Source organism: Tauraco erythrolophus, chromosome 7 (assembly GCF_009769465.1).
Source record: "Tauraco erythrolophus isolate bTauEry1 chromosome 7, bTauEry1.pri, whole genome shotgun sequence".
Taxonomy (NCBI): Eukaryota; Metazoa; Chordata; class Aves; order Musophagiformes; family Musophagidae; genus Tauraco; species Tauraco erythrolophus.
In genome coordinates, this window is record NC_141471.1 from 48114401 (window position 1) to 48131267 (window position 16867).

The window sequence follows — 16867 nt, forward strand, 5'->3', positions numbered from 1 at the left end:
AATAGTAAATCACATAAGATGAAAAAATAAAAGAAGTTTATTGATTACAGCTATTATTGAAAGGTGGGATAGAAGGAAAATAAGCATTGTCATAAAGACAAATCCTTCACATTTGGCCTGTTTTCCCTGCAATAGCTCTCCTGTAACAGCATAAGAATCTAGTATAGAGAGACCTGTAGATGCTCAGATATTGCTCTGGAGACCATGCAAAGGATCCTCTGTGAAGTTCAGAACAAGCTGTCAGAGAAGGCAACAAACAGGTGGCTCCTGTAGTCTTAGTGCTGCTTTGTTACTGAACATTTCCCATCCGAACACACTCTCACCGTACACGCTGCCAGAACTCTCTGAATAGACAAAGAGTGGTTGAGCATCATCTTTCCTCTAGAAAGTTTGTTGGGTATTTGCTGTGTTAAACTCAATACAACATTACAGCAAAAGGAGAGAAAGAGCTCTGGTGAAAAGAAAGAAACAAAACACGTTCATGCTGCTACAGAGAAACACATTTTCCTATTTTATTTTGGATTATTCTTCACAAAGTTGGACTCACATCTGATTTACCCATCCCTCCAGATGCCTAAGCAGATTTTAAAGTTTTTTTGATTAATGAGAGTTGGCCAGAATACTTTCCCCAAAAGAGAAACAGAGTTTGGCAGCATTCAAAAAATTAAATGGAACCATCTTCAAAACAACAGTTTTTCAGCAATGTGTAAGTTTTCACAGCCTGAGACAGAGGACAAAAGATCACTGAAGACAAACTGTTTGGTGTGCTTTACAACCTGCCCCTCAGACTCACCTGCTGCTTTAAATACAGGTTTGAAATTGACAGCGGTATATCTTATTACCTGACCAAAATGGCAGTATCTGAAGGGTGCAAGTCAGTTGGCCAAACTGCTATTCATAGGTTTACTCTTATGCAGCATTGCAAAATTTGTGAAAATAACATTGTGTTTTTTCAAAGATGTGAAGAAAGTTATGCATATGTGACAGATGGATCTGTGAACTGGAAAATCTCCTCATCATACAAGTCTTCTGGTAGGTTTTCATCTCCATCAGCAAAAAACGTAGGAAATGGAGGGTTTTTATTGCAGTCCTTGTAAGTAGGCAATTTGCTATCTTTAACCTAAAAAGCAGGAGGGGGAAGGGTGGGTTAATAAATCTTCTAGAAGACTTTCAGACAGTGATACAGGAGAAATTAAAGAAATCATCTCGCATGTACAAGAAACAACAGCATTCACGTTACACTTGTTTATCTGAAGAATTCTAGGTATAATCATCAGTTATTTTAATATCAGCCCTAGCTATTGAATTTAACATTTTGTACCTGTCATTAAGGAATTTTTTAAAAAAACAACAAAACAAACCAAAAAACCCGAAGAGACAATATGACTTGTGTGATAAATTTATCACTACTGTGACAGAATCAAAACCTACTCTCATGAATTCATTGCTCAGTATTATGAAATGTTATTAAAATAAATGTGTGTAAGTATGGCTTGTCTAAACCGTGTTTATATCCCACAGCACTTTCCTACATGACATACCAAGTTATATTATGCAGTTTAATCACCTCTTCAACAACCAAGACATGCTTTCGTGTTTACAATACAAATTCATTATGGCAACTAATTTCGCAGAGATATGTGTATGTGCTGTATCCAGTCCCTCTGGCTACTGCAGAGCTAATCAGTGACTGCAGAGTTAAGTATCTGAAATTCTTCACCCAGGAATCAGTACGCAAGTTTGCAGACCACGAGTCTTTAAGAAAGTTCATTTCCAAGAACTGTAGTGCCACAGAGAAATAACTTTACTGACCTCTCTACATGTGGAAAGATTTAAAAATCTAGCCTCTGAAACTCCAATCTCTGAAGAAAATTAGTAGTTAGAATTATCAGCAAAAAGCAGTTTGTCTGTGGTAGAAGATAGAAAGCTGGTATCTCTGAAGAAAAAAAAAAGAGCTACAAATTTCCCAAGTAATCAAATTTTATTTAAAATTAAATTCTTCATTTCTATATTGTTACATATGATCTTCCTCCTGAGCTGTAATAATCCCTTTCAGCCACTATACTCAACTGAATTTAAAAAATAAAGTACAAATAGATTAGATGAAATCTTAGTATAGAGAAGATAAGCCCTTCCTCTCCTTTTTTTGGTGGGCTTTTGAAGAACGGAAAGCTTGTTCTTACTTGGCTGGACAAAAACCTCACATACGACAATTGTGATTTATACCAGAAATTAAATAAAACAATATTGTGGCCAATGACAGTTCTGTTCTGACAGCACTATATTTACCAGACTCATATCTGCTATTACTTGAGCCTTTCCCAAAGTCCATGAGGATTCCTGCAGATGAAGTGCACAATAAATTTGACTTAAAATTCAGTTTCTGAAAAACTGTGTTTGCTTTTTTTTTTTTTTCTTTCTCTCTGAGGAAGTTCCAACAGTTTTCTAACTGTGGGTTTGATAAACAAAATAAAACCTTTTGCTAAGAACAAGACTGTGAAGTGCTCAACATGTTGTATTGGTTAGGATGGCTACTTAGCTTTTCAGGTAGATCACTCCTCTTCTACCAGACACCTCCCTATTAAAAATGTTCTCTACTCACTTGTAAACTGCCATGTATAACTACTGAAGTACCTGCAGTGCAGGCAGACAGCAATTTTCATGACATATCTACATGGAATAAATCAGGCAGAGCTCCAAGTCCAAAGACCTTTGCTGCCACAGTTCCAGCAGCAGCGAGTTCAGAGAAAACACAGTCAGATAGCTTCAACAGTGCCACTTGAACTACTGAGGCTGAGAAGTCATTCTTCCCTTTCAATATGTTGCTGTTTCTATGTGAAAACATGTTTTAATAACTTCACCGATTACCCATTATTTCCCTTGCCCCCTTCTCTTTTTTTCCCTAATCCTATTACACATCATAAGCCTTCTTTGTCAACAGCAGAAACCCCCATGGTCTCTACACAAGTTGCAATAATATTGGGAAGATAAGAATAAATAATTTTATTTCTGATAACTTATTAATTTCATCTGTATCTTATTAAAATGTTTTTCATGGCTACTTTTTTGTTATTTTGGATTATTCTCATAATGAAACAATATGTGCTGTTACATACAGTCTGTGTCATTACAGGCAGTTTTGGACATCTGGAAAGTGAAAGTAATTTATTTTTTTTTCCTTTTCTTAAAGCAACTTCTTATCGTAGGACTTCGTGGTAAGACATCTGCTCTTAACTGAAGGCAAACCCAACAGTCTAATCTTTGTCCTGTATTAGTTTATCTAAATAAATGTAAGATTTCTGTTCAGCCTTAACATTGCATTTTACATATTACTGTCAAGTGGCATTTTGCAGATAGTGCCTCTCATGCGATAAGGAGAATTCTTAAAGTAGATTCTTATGAAATATTTTCAACAGACCATCGTTGCTTTCAGAGGAGTACAATACTGTTTCATTTTGCCCCTCCCAAAATCCTCAGAAGCTTGACAGATCCCAGAAGCACGAGTCACATCTGATGTTAAAATTATTTTCTTCTGATATGCTCTTTCTTTTGACTGGTATAACTGACACAGTGTCTCTTTTGACTGGTGAAAACTAGTCAGTCTTTCCATCTTCTTCTACAGCGAATACTGCTTTCAAATGCAATTTAAGTTCTACTCTTCAAGAGAATTACTTCCTTTATATTTACGAAGGATGCAGCATACCAACGGTTTTCTGTATGTATTACCTCAGATTCCTGCACAGTAATTTCACAACATTATAAGGGAGCTAGATAGTGTGCAGCAGTAGTTACACTTGTCTGTATAAGCGTGTACATAAGACAAGAAGTACGTGTGACCCAGGGCAGCTGCTCTTGCTCTCCCCATAACCTTCTAAGAGCATCTCTAATAAGGAAAAAAACTGCCACTGAATGTCTTTCACCTTATTCCAAGTCAAAAACCCAAGGCTCCAAAACTCGATCCTTATAGGTCCCTTCCAACCTAAGATATTCCATGACTCTACGAAAACAAAGCAAAGAATACAAAACTGTACCAAACAATATTTCACTTTCCTCTTCCCCAATCATTCGAAGTTCACAAAGCATTTTTTACATTCTATGCTGAAACTGCATTATAAGCAATTGCTTTGGTAATCTTTTACAGTAAGGCTGTACAAATACTTAACCTACAAACTTCTCTCATAACTGCTTTTAGGCCCTAAGGAAAAAAAAATGATGTCTACAACTTAAAATCTTGGACAAGACATCGATAAACTTTAAACAAGTATTTTTCTGCAAGTTTCCTGCTAATATAAATCCAATGTGATCTCAAGGATAGCACTGATTCTATTCAATATATTAGTAAAAAAAAAAAGGAGGGAGGGGAAAGGAGAAAAAGAAGACGAAAAAGAAGAGAAAAAAGAAAAAAAGATTTATAAAAGAAAAAAGAGAAAAAAGAAAAGAGGAACCCCATGACATCAGAGTTAGTTTTAAAGCTCTGTGTTACTAAAATCTTGGTAATTTAGCTCTCACTCACAGAAGGAATCAGGCTGGGAGTCCAACTGGTTATTACAATCCATAAAAGCATTCACTGCATAACTCAATATTACACAAATGCTTGGCTTGCTTAACTACTATATTAATACTGCTATATATCATAGTACACTAGAATCATAGAATGGTTAGGGTTGGAAGGGAGCTCAAAGATCATCTAGTTCCAACCCCCCTGCCATGGGCAGGGAAATCCTCCACTACACCAGGTTGCCCAAAGCCTCATCCAACCTGGCCTTGAACACCTCCAGGGATGGGGCATCCACAATTTCTCTGGGCAACCTGTTCCAGTACCTCACTACCCTCAATGTAAAGAATTTCTTTCTTATATCTAACCTAAATCTGCTAATGTAGACAATATATATATTAGTAGTAGTATATAGACAATATATATATTAGTATTATTATATATATATTAGTAGTTTATATATACTACAGTATATTATCTGTGAAGATTTTATTTAGAAAAACACTAGAGAAAGCTGAAATTGGAGCTGGTCAGGATTTCATCACTAAATCTTTAAAACAGTCATAAAGGGTTTTGCAGACACTTAATGAACTGCACATATGCATGTCCCATACATTGATAGCATAAAAGGTAGCGTAAACAAATACAAATTCAGAAATCTATCAACACAAAATACTTAATACAGTCTTAAAAGGGCATGAAAACTTGATGCTTAAGCCACAACTCACATTTGCAGTAACGAACAGGGCTTTATTTATTTGCAGTTATAAACAGGGCTTCAGGCTGTGTTAGCAACCATAGCAAAGAATGCAAGTTGTTTGCTAAACAGGAAAATGTGTTTAAATATACAGAATGTTAGAAATTACCTCCTCAGGTATTATACATTACCTAGCTCAGCTTCTATGCTATTTTTGAAAGTAGACAGAAAATTGAGTTCAAGAACTATATCCATTTCTGATCAGTCTTATTTTGTCTTAAAAAAGCATAATACTATAATAAAGCAACCATATACTTAAACTTTAACAGAGTACAAAAAGTCCAGTTCAGTATCTACCTTGCTAAGCAACTCCTATGGGTTACAAGATTTGCCAGAATTTCTGCTTTCACTACTAGTGATGTATTCAAACTGATTAACATCGAATATCCTAAGAAAATCAGCTGCCTTAAAATTAGGACAGGTATAAAACACTAGCAAAGATAAACCATAACATCCGGAATTATAATATACCATATTAAGGTATCCTATCCATTATAAAGCATCTAATTAAAAAAGGAAATTAGTCTTGTGTTTGTCTCTTGAATGACAGAAGAGAGAACTTTTGGTAATATACTTGGGAGAGAAACTGAGAGCCATAAGCTTTCAAAAGAAAAAACTACTAGCATTTTTCCTAGAGGATCAACACTACAGATGGTAACTATAGGCCCTATGATCTAAGAAGATACACCAAGAGAAACAGGTATTACCTGAGGTAGGTTACCTCGACAGGCGCAACATACTAATTTACAAATGTGTACTCTGTGATGTTACTCTTGTAACAGAAAAATTCTATACACTTTAGCATGCTGCTGAAGTTTCTTAATTTTATTAGACCTTGTCATTGAGAAAGAAATCCATGCTAAAGTAATCTTTTTTGATTAGTTTTCCAGTTGGCTAGAAACATTACTTATGTCAGTTATTTACCTCCATGCTTCAGTGTGCAGTATCAAATGAAACTGATTTCTAATTAAACCAGGAATCCACCAATCCTATTATCCTGCACTTTTATTCTGCTGAAAATGAAACTTGAAAAATCCAAGTCCTTCATCACCGCCTGGATATGGTGCTGATGCACTAAGTTTCCAAAAATAGATCACGTACAGAATAAACATATGGTTTAAGGTGCACTATGGTTTTAATGGTTACCAAGCAACACAGAGTGGGTACTGAACACAAATGCCTTCCTCTCAGACACACAGACAAAAAAGTATTATGCGATAACCTCACTTTTTGAGCTCAAAGACAAACGGATTCAAATCCCCTAGACATTAGTCCTACCTCATTATAGGCAGGTATTTAGTGGAATGAACAGTAATTACAAATGCTAATATTCCATAATCTCTCTCCCCAACTACAGACCCAAACAAATATATAACAATGCATAGAAAGTCGAAATCAGGACATACATGAAAACAAGGAAACACCCTGGAAGAAAGGTGAAAGACATGAGCTAAAAACACCACAAATGAGTGCAGTATGATTAAACAGAGAAAGAAAAAAAAGAAATTAGGCAACACACACCAAATAGTATTGCTCTGCATGCTTTTTTAATTACAGCTTTCTCTACTTTTCAGAGATGTTATTTGAAAATATAAGGAAAAAAACTAATTAATACATGCAATTCACACAGCTTATGGAAGAAAAAAAACACAACAGAATGGATTCGCCAGCTCAAGGAACTGGAATGAACTGTTGCTGACTACCTACTCCCTCCAATCACCAAATACGTGAGTGGAGGCAATTTTCAAAAATCTACTTCTTAATAGTAGTAATACCGGCTACTGTGCCTTCATCTCACTGTTATTTATCACTAAAAAGCCATGAAAGTTTGAGTCTGGAGCACTTCTGTCAAGATCTTTCAAATATTGTACCATGTTAATCAAAGAGCTCTAAGGGACAAAATCTCTCACTCTTCCCATGGATCCTCAAGCCACATTAATGAAATTAGCTGCAACTCTGAAATACGTATGCCAAAATGCATACTTGAAGATACTTAGACTTCTAAATTGTAGGTAACTATGACTTGAAGCATTTTCTAATATAGCTAACTCACAAGTACAATTAATACAGATTCTGTATCTTGCAGACATCACGTACAAGGATTAGTAAAGCAGTCAGAAAAGTGCCTCGTGCCACTTAGTTAATACTGACGGATTAAGTTTACTTGAAAAAAACAACGGAGCCATTTTAACTTTTGGTCTTAGGATAAAGTTCCAATGATCATCCATAGTGAGCGAACGGAACAGAAATCACTCTGGGACATGGCAAGCATTAAATGGCATGCAGCAGACTGCCATGGCAATCAAAGTCCATGACCCTCTTCACATCACAGATGTCAACACGGCTGTTTTACAGTATGTGCTCAGATGGGTGGGCCCAGCAGCCTCCTCTTAACAAGGCTGTTGACTATGGCAGTACTGCTGCCTCAAGGGTTTTTTTAAGCTCACAGCAGGACTGCTTTCAGAACAAAACCAGTAAATCCAAGGTATTAAGGGGGATGCTTTCCCATCTAGGCAAGAGTAGTGTCTGAGTAAAGAAAAACAGAGGGTGGAAGAAAAAGGTGAGAGTGATCGACTCATGGGAGAAAGGGAAAAACACTTCCAGTAGGTTCTTCTCCAAGTGGAGGTGTGCAGTGTCTGATTGGCAAGGGAAAATTGATATGTTTAAATGAGATCTTCATGGTGCACATAAGAATGTGCGGTATTAACACACACAACTTTGCTTTTAAGAACAGTTTATATTACAGGTGTTTAATAAATGTTTGTTTTCTTAATTCACTTAAAACCAGAAATCAAAAAATGAATATTCTGAGTCGAGTTAGACTAAAAGTCATGAGCTGCTAAAATTAAGGACTGTATTCAGTCTCCACAGCTTCATAAAATGTTGTATCCTTGCAAGTAAGACATCTGAGATCTGTACATGCAGCTGCCACTGAATCATGCAAGTGTGGATTTCAACAGCATGACCAGGAGAACAAGATGCACGACCTTTTGCAACTATTAGCTCTTCCTTAAGAGTACCATTATGATCAAAGAGTAAAGCCTGGGCATCGTTTTTCAGCTACATTATGTTGCTTGTATACATATGTTATAACTTAAAAATAACATCCAACAACAAATTCACACTTAGTTAAAGCTCAGATTAACAAATAGCAACTAGGTTCATGGCTCAGGATCAGAAAAAATACTTAGAACACAGTTGAAGAAAAGGTCATTCAGTTCAATATATAGATGAAAAGCCAGTCAAACTAGTGCCTTAATTCTATGTCACTGATGTCACATCCAGTAATTTTGCAGAAGTTATCCTGAAAACTACTTCTCCGGGACATCTGTTAGCTGGTTTTCACTATCTCGGGAGAGAAATGGGTAATGTATTTTCTAGGCATGGGCTGGGCATTACAATCAAAGCAGTTTAGAGATACCACACTCAGAAAAAAAAAGCCAGTGAGAGAAACACAGCAACAAACTTCATTTTTCTGTGTGTAAAACACCTACTCGAAAGCTAGGACTGCTTTATTTAATGTCCAGTAACTGTGGAGTTCTGCTCCACAAAACAGAAACTGGATGCCCATAGTAAAATATGACAAGAACATTATGAACTAGTTGAAAACATCTGAACTTGATGAACTCTGTAACTTTTCAAGAACTGGATCATTTAAATCCCTACAATACTTCTGAGGATTCACAACTATACATCGGATATATAGGTATATGTACAACAAAATCTTTATAATCATTCATAATAAAGATGCCTGATACCCTGTACTCTATTAAGTCAGAAAGGAAACAACTTCCTACAGGTAATTTGTGCTTGCAGATGTGTAGAACATACCTAATTCGAAAGAAAAGTCTGTTTTGAAAATAATCTTTAAAAATACTTTGCTCACTTTGAATTGGATTATTTACATTGTAAGAACACATTCTAGACTTTTCATTGTTTCAGTTCTTCATAGACAATCCTGAAACAATTTCCATGAAATTTGAAATTAATTCTGTAGAATGCCCCAGAAAATAACACTGACACATTTATATTGATTGTAAAGGGAATCCATATCATTATTGTGCACTCCAGCTGTTGTCTCCTGGACATCAACTGCTCCTTGGAAGGGTAACTGCTAATGTGCATGGGAATGGTTTGAATAACCTCTAAAGCAGTGCTTGCTGTATATTTCTGTTTAAGAATACATCCCTTAAATAATATTCTGGAAATCTCACCACCATGCTATTGACTCAGGTTAGTGTTAACAGGGAATGGACCTAGCCGTAAGACACTTACCACAAGGTTACAGCGACTGTGTTGGTTCATAATCTGCTACATGGCTGCACAAACCCAGTGCAAAGCTACGAACGAGCCATTCAGAGTAAGTGGTGACCCACTGTCCCTATTAATTACTCTCTTTTACAGAACCGATACCACTGCCCCTTAATTTAAGAGTACAAGATGGGACTCTGAAGAAAAGAAGATTGCATTGAACCAATGTTTTTCCTTTTTTAAGAGCTGTAGAGAACTTAGGAATCACTAATACCAGTAAGTTGAAACTAGCAAACGTACCTTTACCAGACAATTTGTGTGACCTGGAACAGATCCATTTACATAAATAATGTTATGTTTTGTGTTGATCCTCCACACCTAGGAAACAGAAGAAAACAAGACATTGAGCTCATTTTAGAGACTATTCCCAGTTTTATAAACAGTAGTCCAGCAACGCACAAACTGATTAACTGGAGGTGGTACTCTGGGGAAGACAAATGTTCTGCACAGGCTTAAACTTGCCACAAAATTCAGTCACATGCTACTCTGAGGGTACAGTTTTCTAATGCAGGAGTCTGTTAAATGGTTTTAAAGGGCTTATGATCAGGCTATATTTGGTGGGGCAGATCTTTTGTTCAGCATAACATCAACCAAAGCTCCCAAGTCTCTTTTCCCTCTAACAGCAACAGCTGTTGAAAAACATCACTCGTGACAAATTTGAACAAATATGCTCAAGAAAATGTTACCACGACCATTTGTTAGTTTCTTAATTCTATGAGGTGCTCAACTGAACATGCACATTTTCTGTTACAAAACATTAGTAGCAGAGTTTTAGCTAGCAGAGAGCAGCAGCACACTTTTTGTCAACTAGAGGCTAACACGCCTTTTGTGCAAACTGCAGAGGTTGCCTTCAGAGACAAGAGAATAGTAGCTGTAACAGCCCAGGAACTGCTACAGCTACGTACACATCAGAATCTAGACAGAAACTATACTTCCCTTTTTGCACATAGAAGTGAAGGACCATGATAAAGTTGGGACTTCAGACAACTCAGACTTGGGTTAGGTTTGAACAAGCGGAATAAGCATTAAAACATTAACTGAATGTCACTAAGAGCCTGATTGTTTTCCCACTTCAAAGGCAGAAGACAAAGGACACAGTGAGAAACATACCAGATGTGGAAGAATCACCTGAAATCCCAGTCCCCAAGGACTGCACACACTCAAAGGGAGTTCAGATAATTTTGTAACCCACAAGAAGACAGGAGCACACATTTGCTGCTCTTGTCTTTCTAGCTTGCTTACTTCAAGATGCACCTGTCTGGATTCTGACAGAAATGAGAGACAGTTCGCCACCACAAGACTACACAACTGAGTCCATTGCTTGGCAATAAAACCACTTTATACACACTCTAGTACACTCAGAACTCACCTTTAATCCCAAAGACGTCCTATAGATGTTACCCATTTTACCAGGCATTTTCTTTCCGCGATAAACTTTGGAAGCTTTCTAGATAAAAATCAGGGCCAAAAAAATCATGTAACTGCAAGAGGTACATCTACAAACTCAAGAAAAGCAGGAAAGAAAATATGCTGGTATTTCCAAAGTCGAAAATATCTAATATTAAAAATATCTAATATTGATCAGCATTTTAAATACCTCCTGCTGGAGGTTAGGTATATTATCTGAAATACTTGTTCTCAATCATATGATTGCTATAAATACTCTTGTATCAACAAAGAGATTCTAGCTTTGCTTAATAAAAAAAATGTATCTAGATTCAGAGCAAAATCTTCACTCATTCTATATTTTCACTTAGTGAAAACCAAGAAATGTTTTTTTTTATAAAACTACTGTCAACGCAAAACTCTCACCTACACCACAGACTGCAGCAACTGGGAAACTTACCTTAACTACTTGTGGACGATACCACAGAGCTCCAGAGCAGTTCTGCCCCGGAAAGCTGCCAAAATTAAGACATACCATAGCTTATCCTCTCTCCCTAATCCATGAGTTTTACACTGATGTAAAACATATTTTTTTAAAGCATGTATTTTTGAGAACAGAATTTTTTATTACATTCCCTGCTATGCGTAGTTTCTGTATCTCATTTTTGTTTGGTTGAGTCTAACCTGGAGAAGAAAGGCGGCAATAAAAAGGCAGAAATAAGTGCAATAATTTTCAGTTTCACAGTATTATCCTGGGATTTGACTCAGTCTCCTGCACTACTCTGCTATTCATTAAGAATGTCTAGGTTTTTTTAACTTGTGAGAAAGTAATGATTTCAGGGAACCAACGGTAATAAAGTTCTGGGGACATGATTCTGTACTAAACAATGCAGGATTACTAAAATAACTGAGGTGGTCAATACTACACGGGAAAATAAAAATCAAAGCATTGTTCTTCCCCTGTTGCATCCTTTCACCTTGTTTCCTTTTCATCATACCTATTTCCAATAGTATTTCCCATTCTATATACTTTGTGAAATTATATGCAGTGTTACTGCTTAGGAGATTCTAATTTACAGAAAAGTAAAGGGGTTATTTTGTAATGATGAATACCATCTGCTAAAACAAAGTGTTGTATGTTCAAATATTTACATTCTTCGGTCTTCAGAGAAAACAGTGCCAGGTGTAGAATTCATTTTCCAGTTGAAATGAAGCACTACAAATCAGTACTGTATACTTTTACAGTCTCAATTACTTTAACTTTGTTGCCCAATATCTTTTTGCTTTTACTATTCTCTTAAGTTTTATTAATCTTTTTGATTTTTATTGTAATTTCTCCAGGAAAATTCAAGACAATTCAGGTTCAGTACTGTGACTCAGTTGCTCTTAATTCTGTTCAACAAAGCTAGTTGGCAAAAATCTTAGTTCTGCTTAAACGTTGTGCAACCTTTATAGGGAAAAATTTTAAACGCATCTGTACCAAAGATGGTACCAAAGAGCTTTTGAACTAGTATTGTTTATAGTTTGAAGTTTAAAAATATTACTATCTACTCTGCTTAAAAATGCTAAGAAGCCAACACTATTTTGGGAATGAAAGAGTTCATAAAGCAGCTGCATATCATACCAGGCAAGGGTAGTATGAACTAGGGTTCCAAAGAATAGTACAGTATCTGCAGCATAAAAATAATGAGTAAATCCTTTCCAAACTAATTTCCAATTCTTAGAACTCTCTTTGAAGCATTAAGACTATTTTTCTCAGCTATACTACAAAATACTGCAATTTGTTCAGCTAAAATATGTTTGCTCACTTACCACCAACATAGAATATTAATAAATTGAGGCATAAGAGAATAGCTATTTGCATTGCTCATTATACAGGTTTCCAAACTTCCTTTGAAACAACTGGGATCCTCTGCTACCAAAGAACAGATAGCAACATCTACCTATTGTGAAATTGTTCATTTCTAGTAAGCAGTTCTAAAAATTCTGAAGAATGTTTAAACAGATAAGAAGAAATAAGAAGAAATAAGAATACTCACATTGGTAGATAATGCTCCAGGACGTCTGTGAGTTTTTGTCTGGCCGTGGCTCGCGGGCTGGCCTTTAAATCCCCACCTTTTCATGACACCTTGAAACCCTTTACCAATTCTAGAAAGAAAAATAATTAAGAAACAAACCTGGGTTAGTCAGACTTAGGGTTTTTAGCAATAACCAGTAATTTCAGTCAGGCTCATCATCTTTTTACCTTTAGTAAAGCTCAGCAGAGAAGATTTTTTTTTTTTAAATAAAAATCTGTATTTTATACCATAAACATATTCTAGTCCAATACTTAAAGGTTGCTTTACAGAAGAAGCAGCACTAGAAGAGAGTAAAACAGGTAAAGAGAATAACATAGAATACTCCTTTCTGTGATGGTCCTCAATACATGGTACCATAATGAAGCTTTCATCAAGTGAACACCAGAACAAACAAAAAAAACAACCAAAAAACCTGATAAAAATCAACTGTATAACAAAACATACCAAAACTTAATGACAGGCTCCAAGCATCAAGGGAGGAAAGAAATGGCTGCTTAGACTACCATAAAAATAAATGAAGGAACATTTCTTTTCCAAGCTACAATAGACTCATCTCTTGAAAACAGTTTTATGTGAAGTAAAAACACTTAATTCTTTTCATCTGTGCTCATCTGACAAGTAAGGTCTAAAACACCGCAACAAACAAAACATATTTTCAGAGTCCATGCCTTAATCTTTGAGGCACATATTAGTATTACTGGTTTTGGAGTTCTCTGTTTACTGCAGGCACAGACTCAATAAGGAAAATTGCCTCACCACTGCATCGGAAAGCTGATTAAAGTGTGTGTTTAAACCAGCATAGTCTGTTTCCAACAGGAAAAGTCTGTCCACAGAGTTTATGGCTGCACTGATTATTTAATTAATTTAGCAAAATGATCTTTTCCTCCAATTTACAGAAATCTTTTCTCTACTAATGCACTTTGCAATGTCATTGTCCTATTAATTTGAGCATTAGAACATTGCGGCTAAACATAGAAAAATAAAACCAGGTACGAGCATCCATATGGCACGTTGTATAAATGGACCACCTTTTGCTGATTCCCCTGATCTGAAAAGTAATGCCATTAAAAACTAAAGAAAATATACAAATGGGGAAAACACCTACATTCACAAAAACTGGATTCTTTCCGCTTCCTCTTGAATAATTCTCCTCTGATTGCTGGCCTAGTTGCCTAGATCAAGTCCAACTACAGTCAAAACTAGCCACAAACGGACAGACTCCCTAAAGCTACAGAACTGTAAGGAAACAAGACTTGTGCAATTGTGGTGTCCATCTTTTGGGTTTCCCTTCCCTGCTCTGAACCCAGTGGTCAATAACAGTTAAATCTGGCACAGAAGACAGACAGCTAATTGTTTGAAATCAAAATCATTCATTAGAAAGTACTGAGAGTTTTTTTCTCCTTTCCTACAACTAAGGAAACGCTAGAACATAACTGAAGTAGTGATCTCTTCCTTTGGCTTGCCAGCTGGCCAGTTGGGCAAGTGCTTGCCACCAGCAAGAGAGTCTTTCCAGCCCAGTAGACATTGGTGCAACACAGTGATAAGGAGAGAGTCAGGGCTATGAGAAAGAGCTCAAGGCATCTGCGGAAGGGAGGACCAGGGTTATCTGGGATCAGAAACACAAGACAGAAATCTAAAGGAAGCAATGTTTTGTTACACCAGTTTCTCATGAATTAGCTTATTTTAAAAGCTTGCAGTAATGAACAGCGACAATTGTAAAAAAACGGTTTGAAAAACACGCTTTAAGAATGGCTCAAAATTTGTCTTTTTCTATGTCTGCAGATTGATGAGGGATTAGTAACTTTGAAATACGTAGCAGAAACTAAGCTACAGGAAAACTTGTATCTGTTCTCCCAAAATGCTATTTTTTCCTTAAAACTTTCTATTATTGTCCATGTTTTCCAAGCAGGCTTCTGGCGTCTCTAGCTGGAAGATGGAATTAGCAAACTCTCCAAAACCAAGGGCACGTGGGTCGCATAACAACAGCTGTGCAGTTACTAGAGCAAGCAGACTGGGGGCATGATTAACTCCTTAGCTGCAGAAATGTACTTGCAATTCAGAGAAAAACATCGAAAGCTGCCATTTCAAAAGAAAACAGTACTGTCAACTTTAATCAAGAAGCATAGATCCCTGATGTCATTAAACCACTTCAATATTTCATTCAGATTGTCCAGTTTTAGTCATGAACAATTCAGAATATTGTAAATGTAAGAAATTGTTAAGACACGCATTTTGAAAAAAAAAAAATGTTTACTTCATCAAATGCTGTAAGGTACCTTCAAAAGAAGTGATTATTTCACAAGAGAAGAGTTGCTAGTGTTTAATGATTTATGCAATAGACTACACTCATCTGCTTCTTGGTCTTTCAAATTACACACATATTTTCTGTGAACAAAGACTCAGACTTTACAATACCAAAGCCTTAGGAAATTCATAGAAAGTGTAGTCAGACTAAAAAAGAGCACTCTGATAAACCTGAAAATTCTCATGCATCAGTTGATCTGGAATATGGAAATAAATCTCCAACATCTGAAACATTCTGGCTAAAGTCAAGGAAAGATATCTCAATGCTGAAATTGAGTATTTCATAACGTGTGATGCTTCACTATGTATCAGGGTTCTTTCATCATATTAGTTCAATAATGTTTTAGAATAGTTTCATTTTTTATTTGTGAAAAATTGATTGAAGGCCTCTGAATACACTCTACAATCTCTACAAATACACTATATCTTACAACTTTTTAAACATTGATTTTCTATTCAACATGACTCAGTCACCATTATGATTGAACATAAAAACAAGTTTTTATTAATTAAATAAGAAGCTATAGTTTTATGTAATTTTGGAGGTTTTGATTTTTTTAAAAGAATAAACAATGTATAATATTCTTTAAACAGATGTCAAGATGAAAAACAATTACACAGACAGTGTATATTTCTTTGTAGACTCATGCTCTATCTGAAACAAAGCTGGAACCAGAATAAAAACTACAGGATTATCTAAATCAAACGCAAAGTTTAAAATAAAGTAAGGAACTACTAACATCTGTTTAAATGAAATTCAGGAAGGAGGACTGTTCAGCTAGACAGTTAGAAGCTCAGCCAATATACTTGAATCACACTAGAAGTGTTTTTCCAGCCTAAATTCACCTTGATGCAACTGAGATCTGTTCTCAGACAAGTCATGGATTTCTCTACTATATGCAAAAAATAAATACTATGAATAAATTTTCTATGACTCAAAATTTATCTGTATTTCTAATGCAAAGATTTCACGTTCTTCCAATTGTATGAAATACAAAGTGCTTTCGAACTAATATACATCTTATATAAACAAGGAAGAGAACATAAGATGCACACTGTTCAAGAAATACTATGGAAAATCAGAGAAGGATTTATAGGGTTTAGTTTTCTTAAAATTTAATTCGGCCAAAAAATTGACAAATATTTCTAAGAACGTATTCTTGTTGACTTCTGAACAGATGCCAGGGCCAGCTATTAGTATCAGTTACTAATTTCAAATTGTTTAATTGTCCTCTTTGTCCTTCTTAAAAATTACTAGGGGTGAATGCATTCAGCAAGTATCACCAATAAAATACAAGAAAAATAATTAGTGAAACCAAACATAAACCAGTATTTTGCAAAAGTGAACGAAACAGAAAAATCCCTCAAAAGAATACCGGATCTTTTATTACTCAGAAAGTCTCATGAGTTCATTTCCAACAAATATTTCACAACACTAAATTAGTGTGAGCCAAATCAAAAGATTAAAACATATAGTTATCAGGTCACAAATGTTTAAATACTGTTTTTGTATACTATACACTATTTTATGTAATT

At 35.8% G+C, this 16867-nt stretch overlaps 1 protein-coding gene across 2 annotated transcripts in view; it reads right to left on the minus strand.

The window, feature by feature from the left end:
* Positions 1-515: 515 nt before the first annotated feature.
* Positions 516-16867, minus strand: part of MRPL3 (mitochondrial ribosomal protein L3) — a 30973-nt gene continuing 14621 nt past the window's right edge. For both annotated transcript variants that reach the window (XM_086614837.1, XM_086614836.1), the window contains exons 7-10: positions 12989-13097; positions 10933-11010; positions 9804-9881; positions 516-1120 (exon numbers count right to left, since the gene is read on the minus strand). In XM_086614837.1, coding sequence (XP_086470963.1) covers positions 971-1120; positions 9804-9881; positions 10933-11010; positions 12989-13097 — 415 coding nt within the window. In that variant the 3' untranslated portion in view covers positions 516-970. The remainder of the gene's footprint in view (positions 1121-9803; positions 9882-10932; positions 11011-12988; positions 13098-16867) is intronic.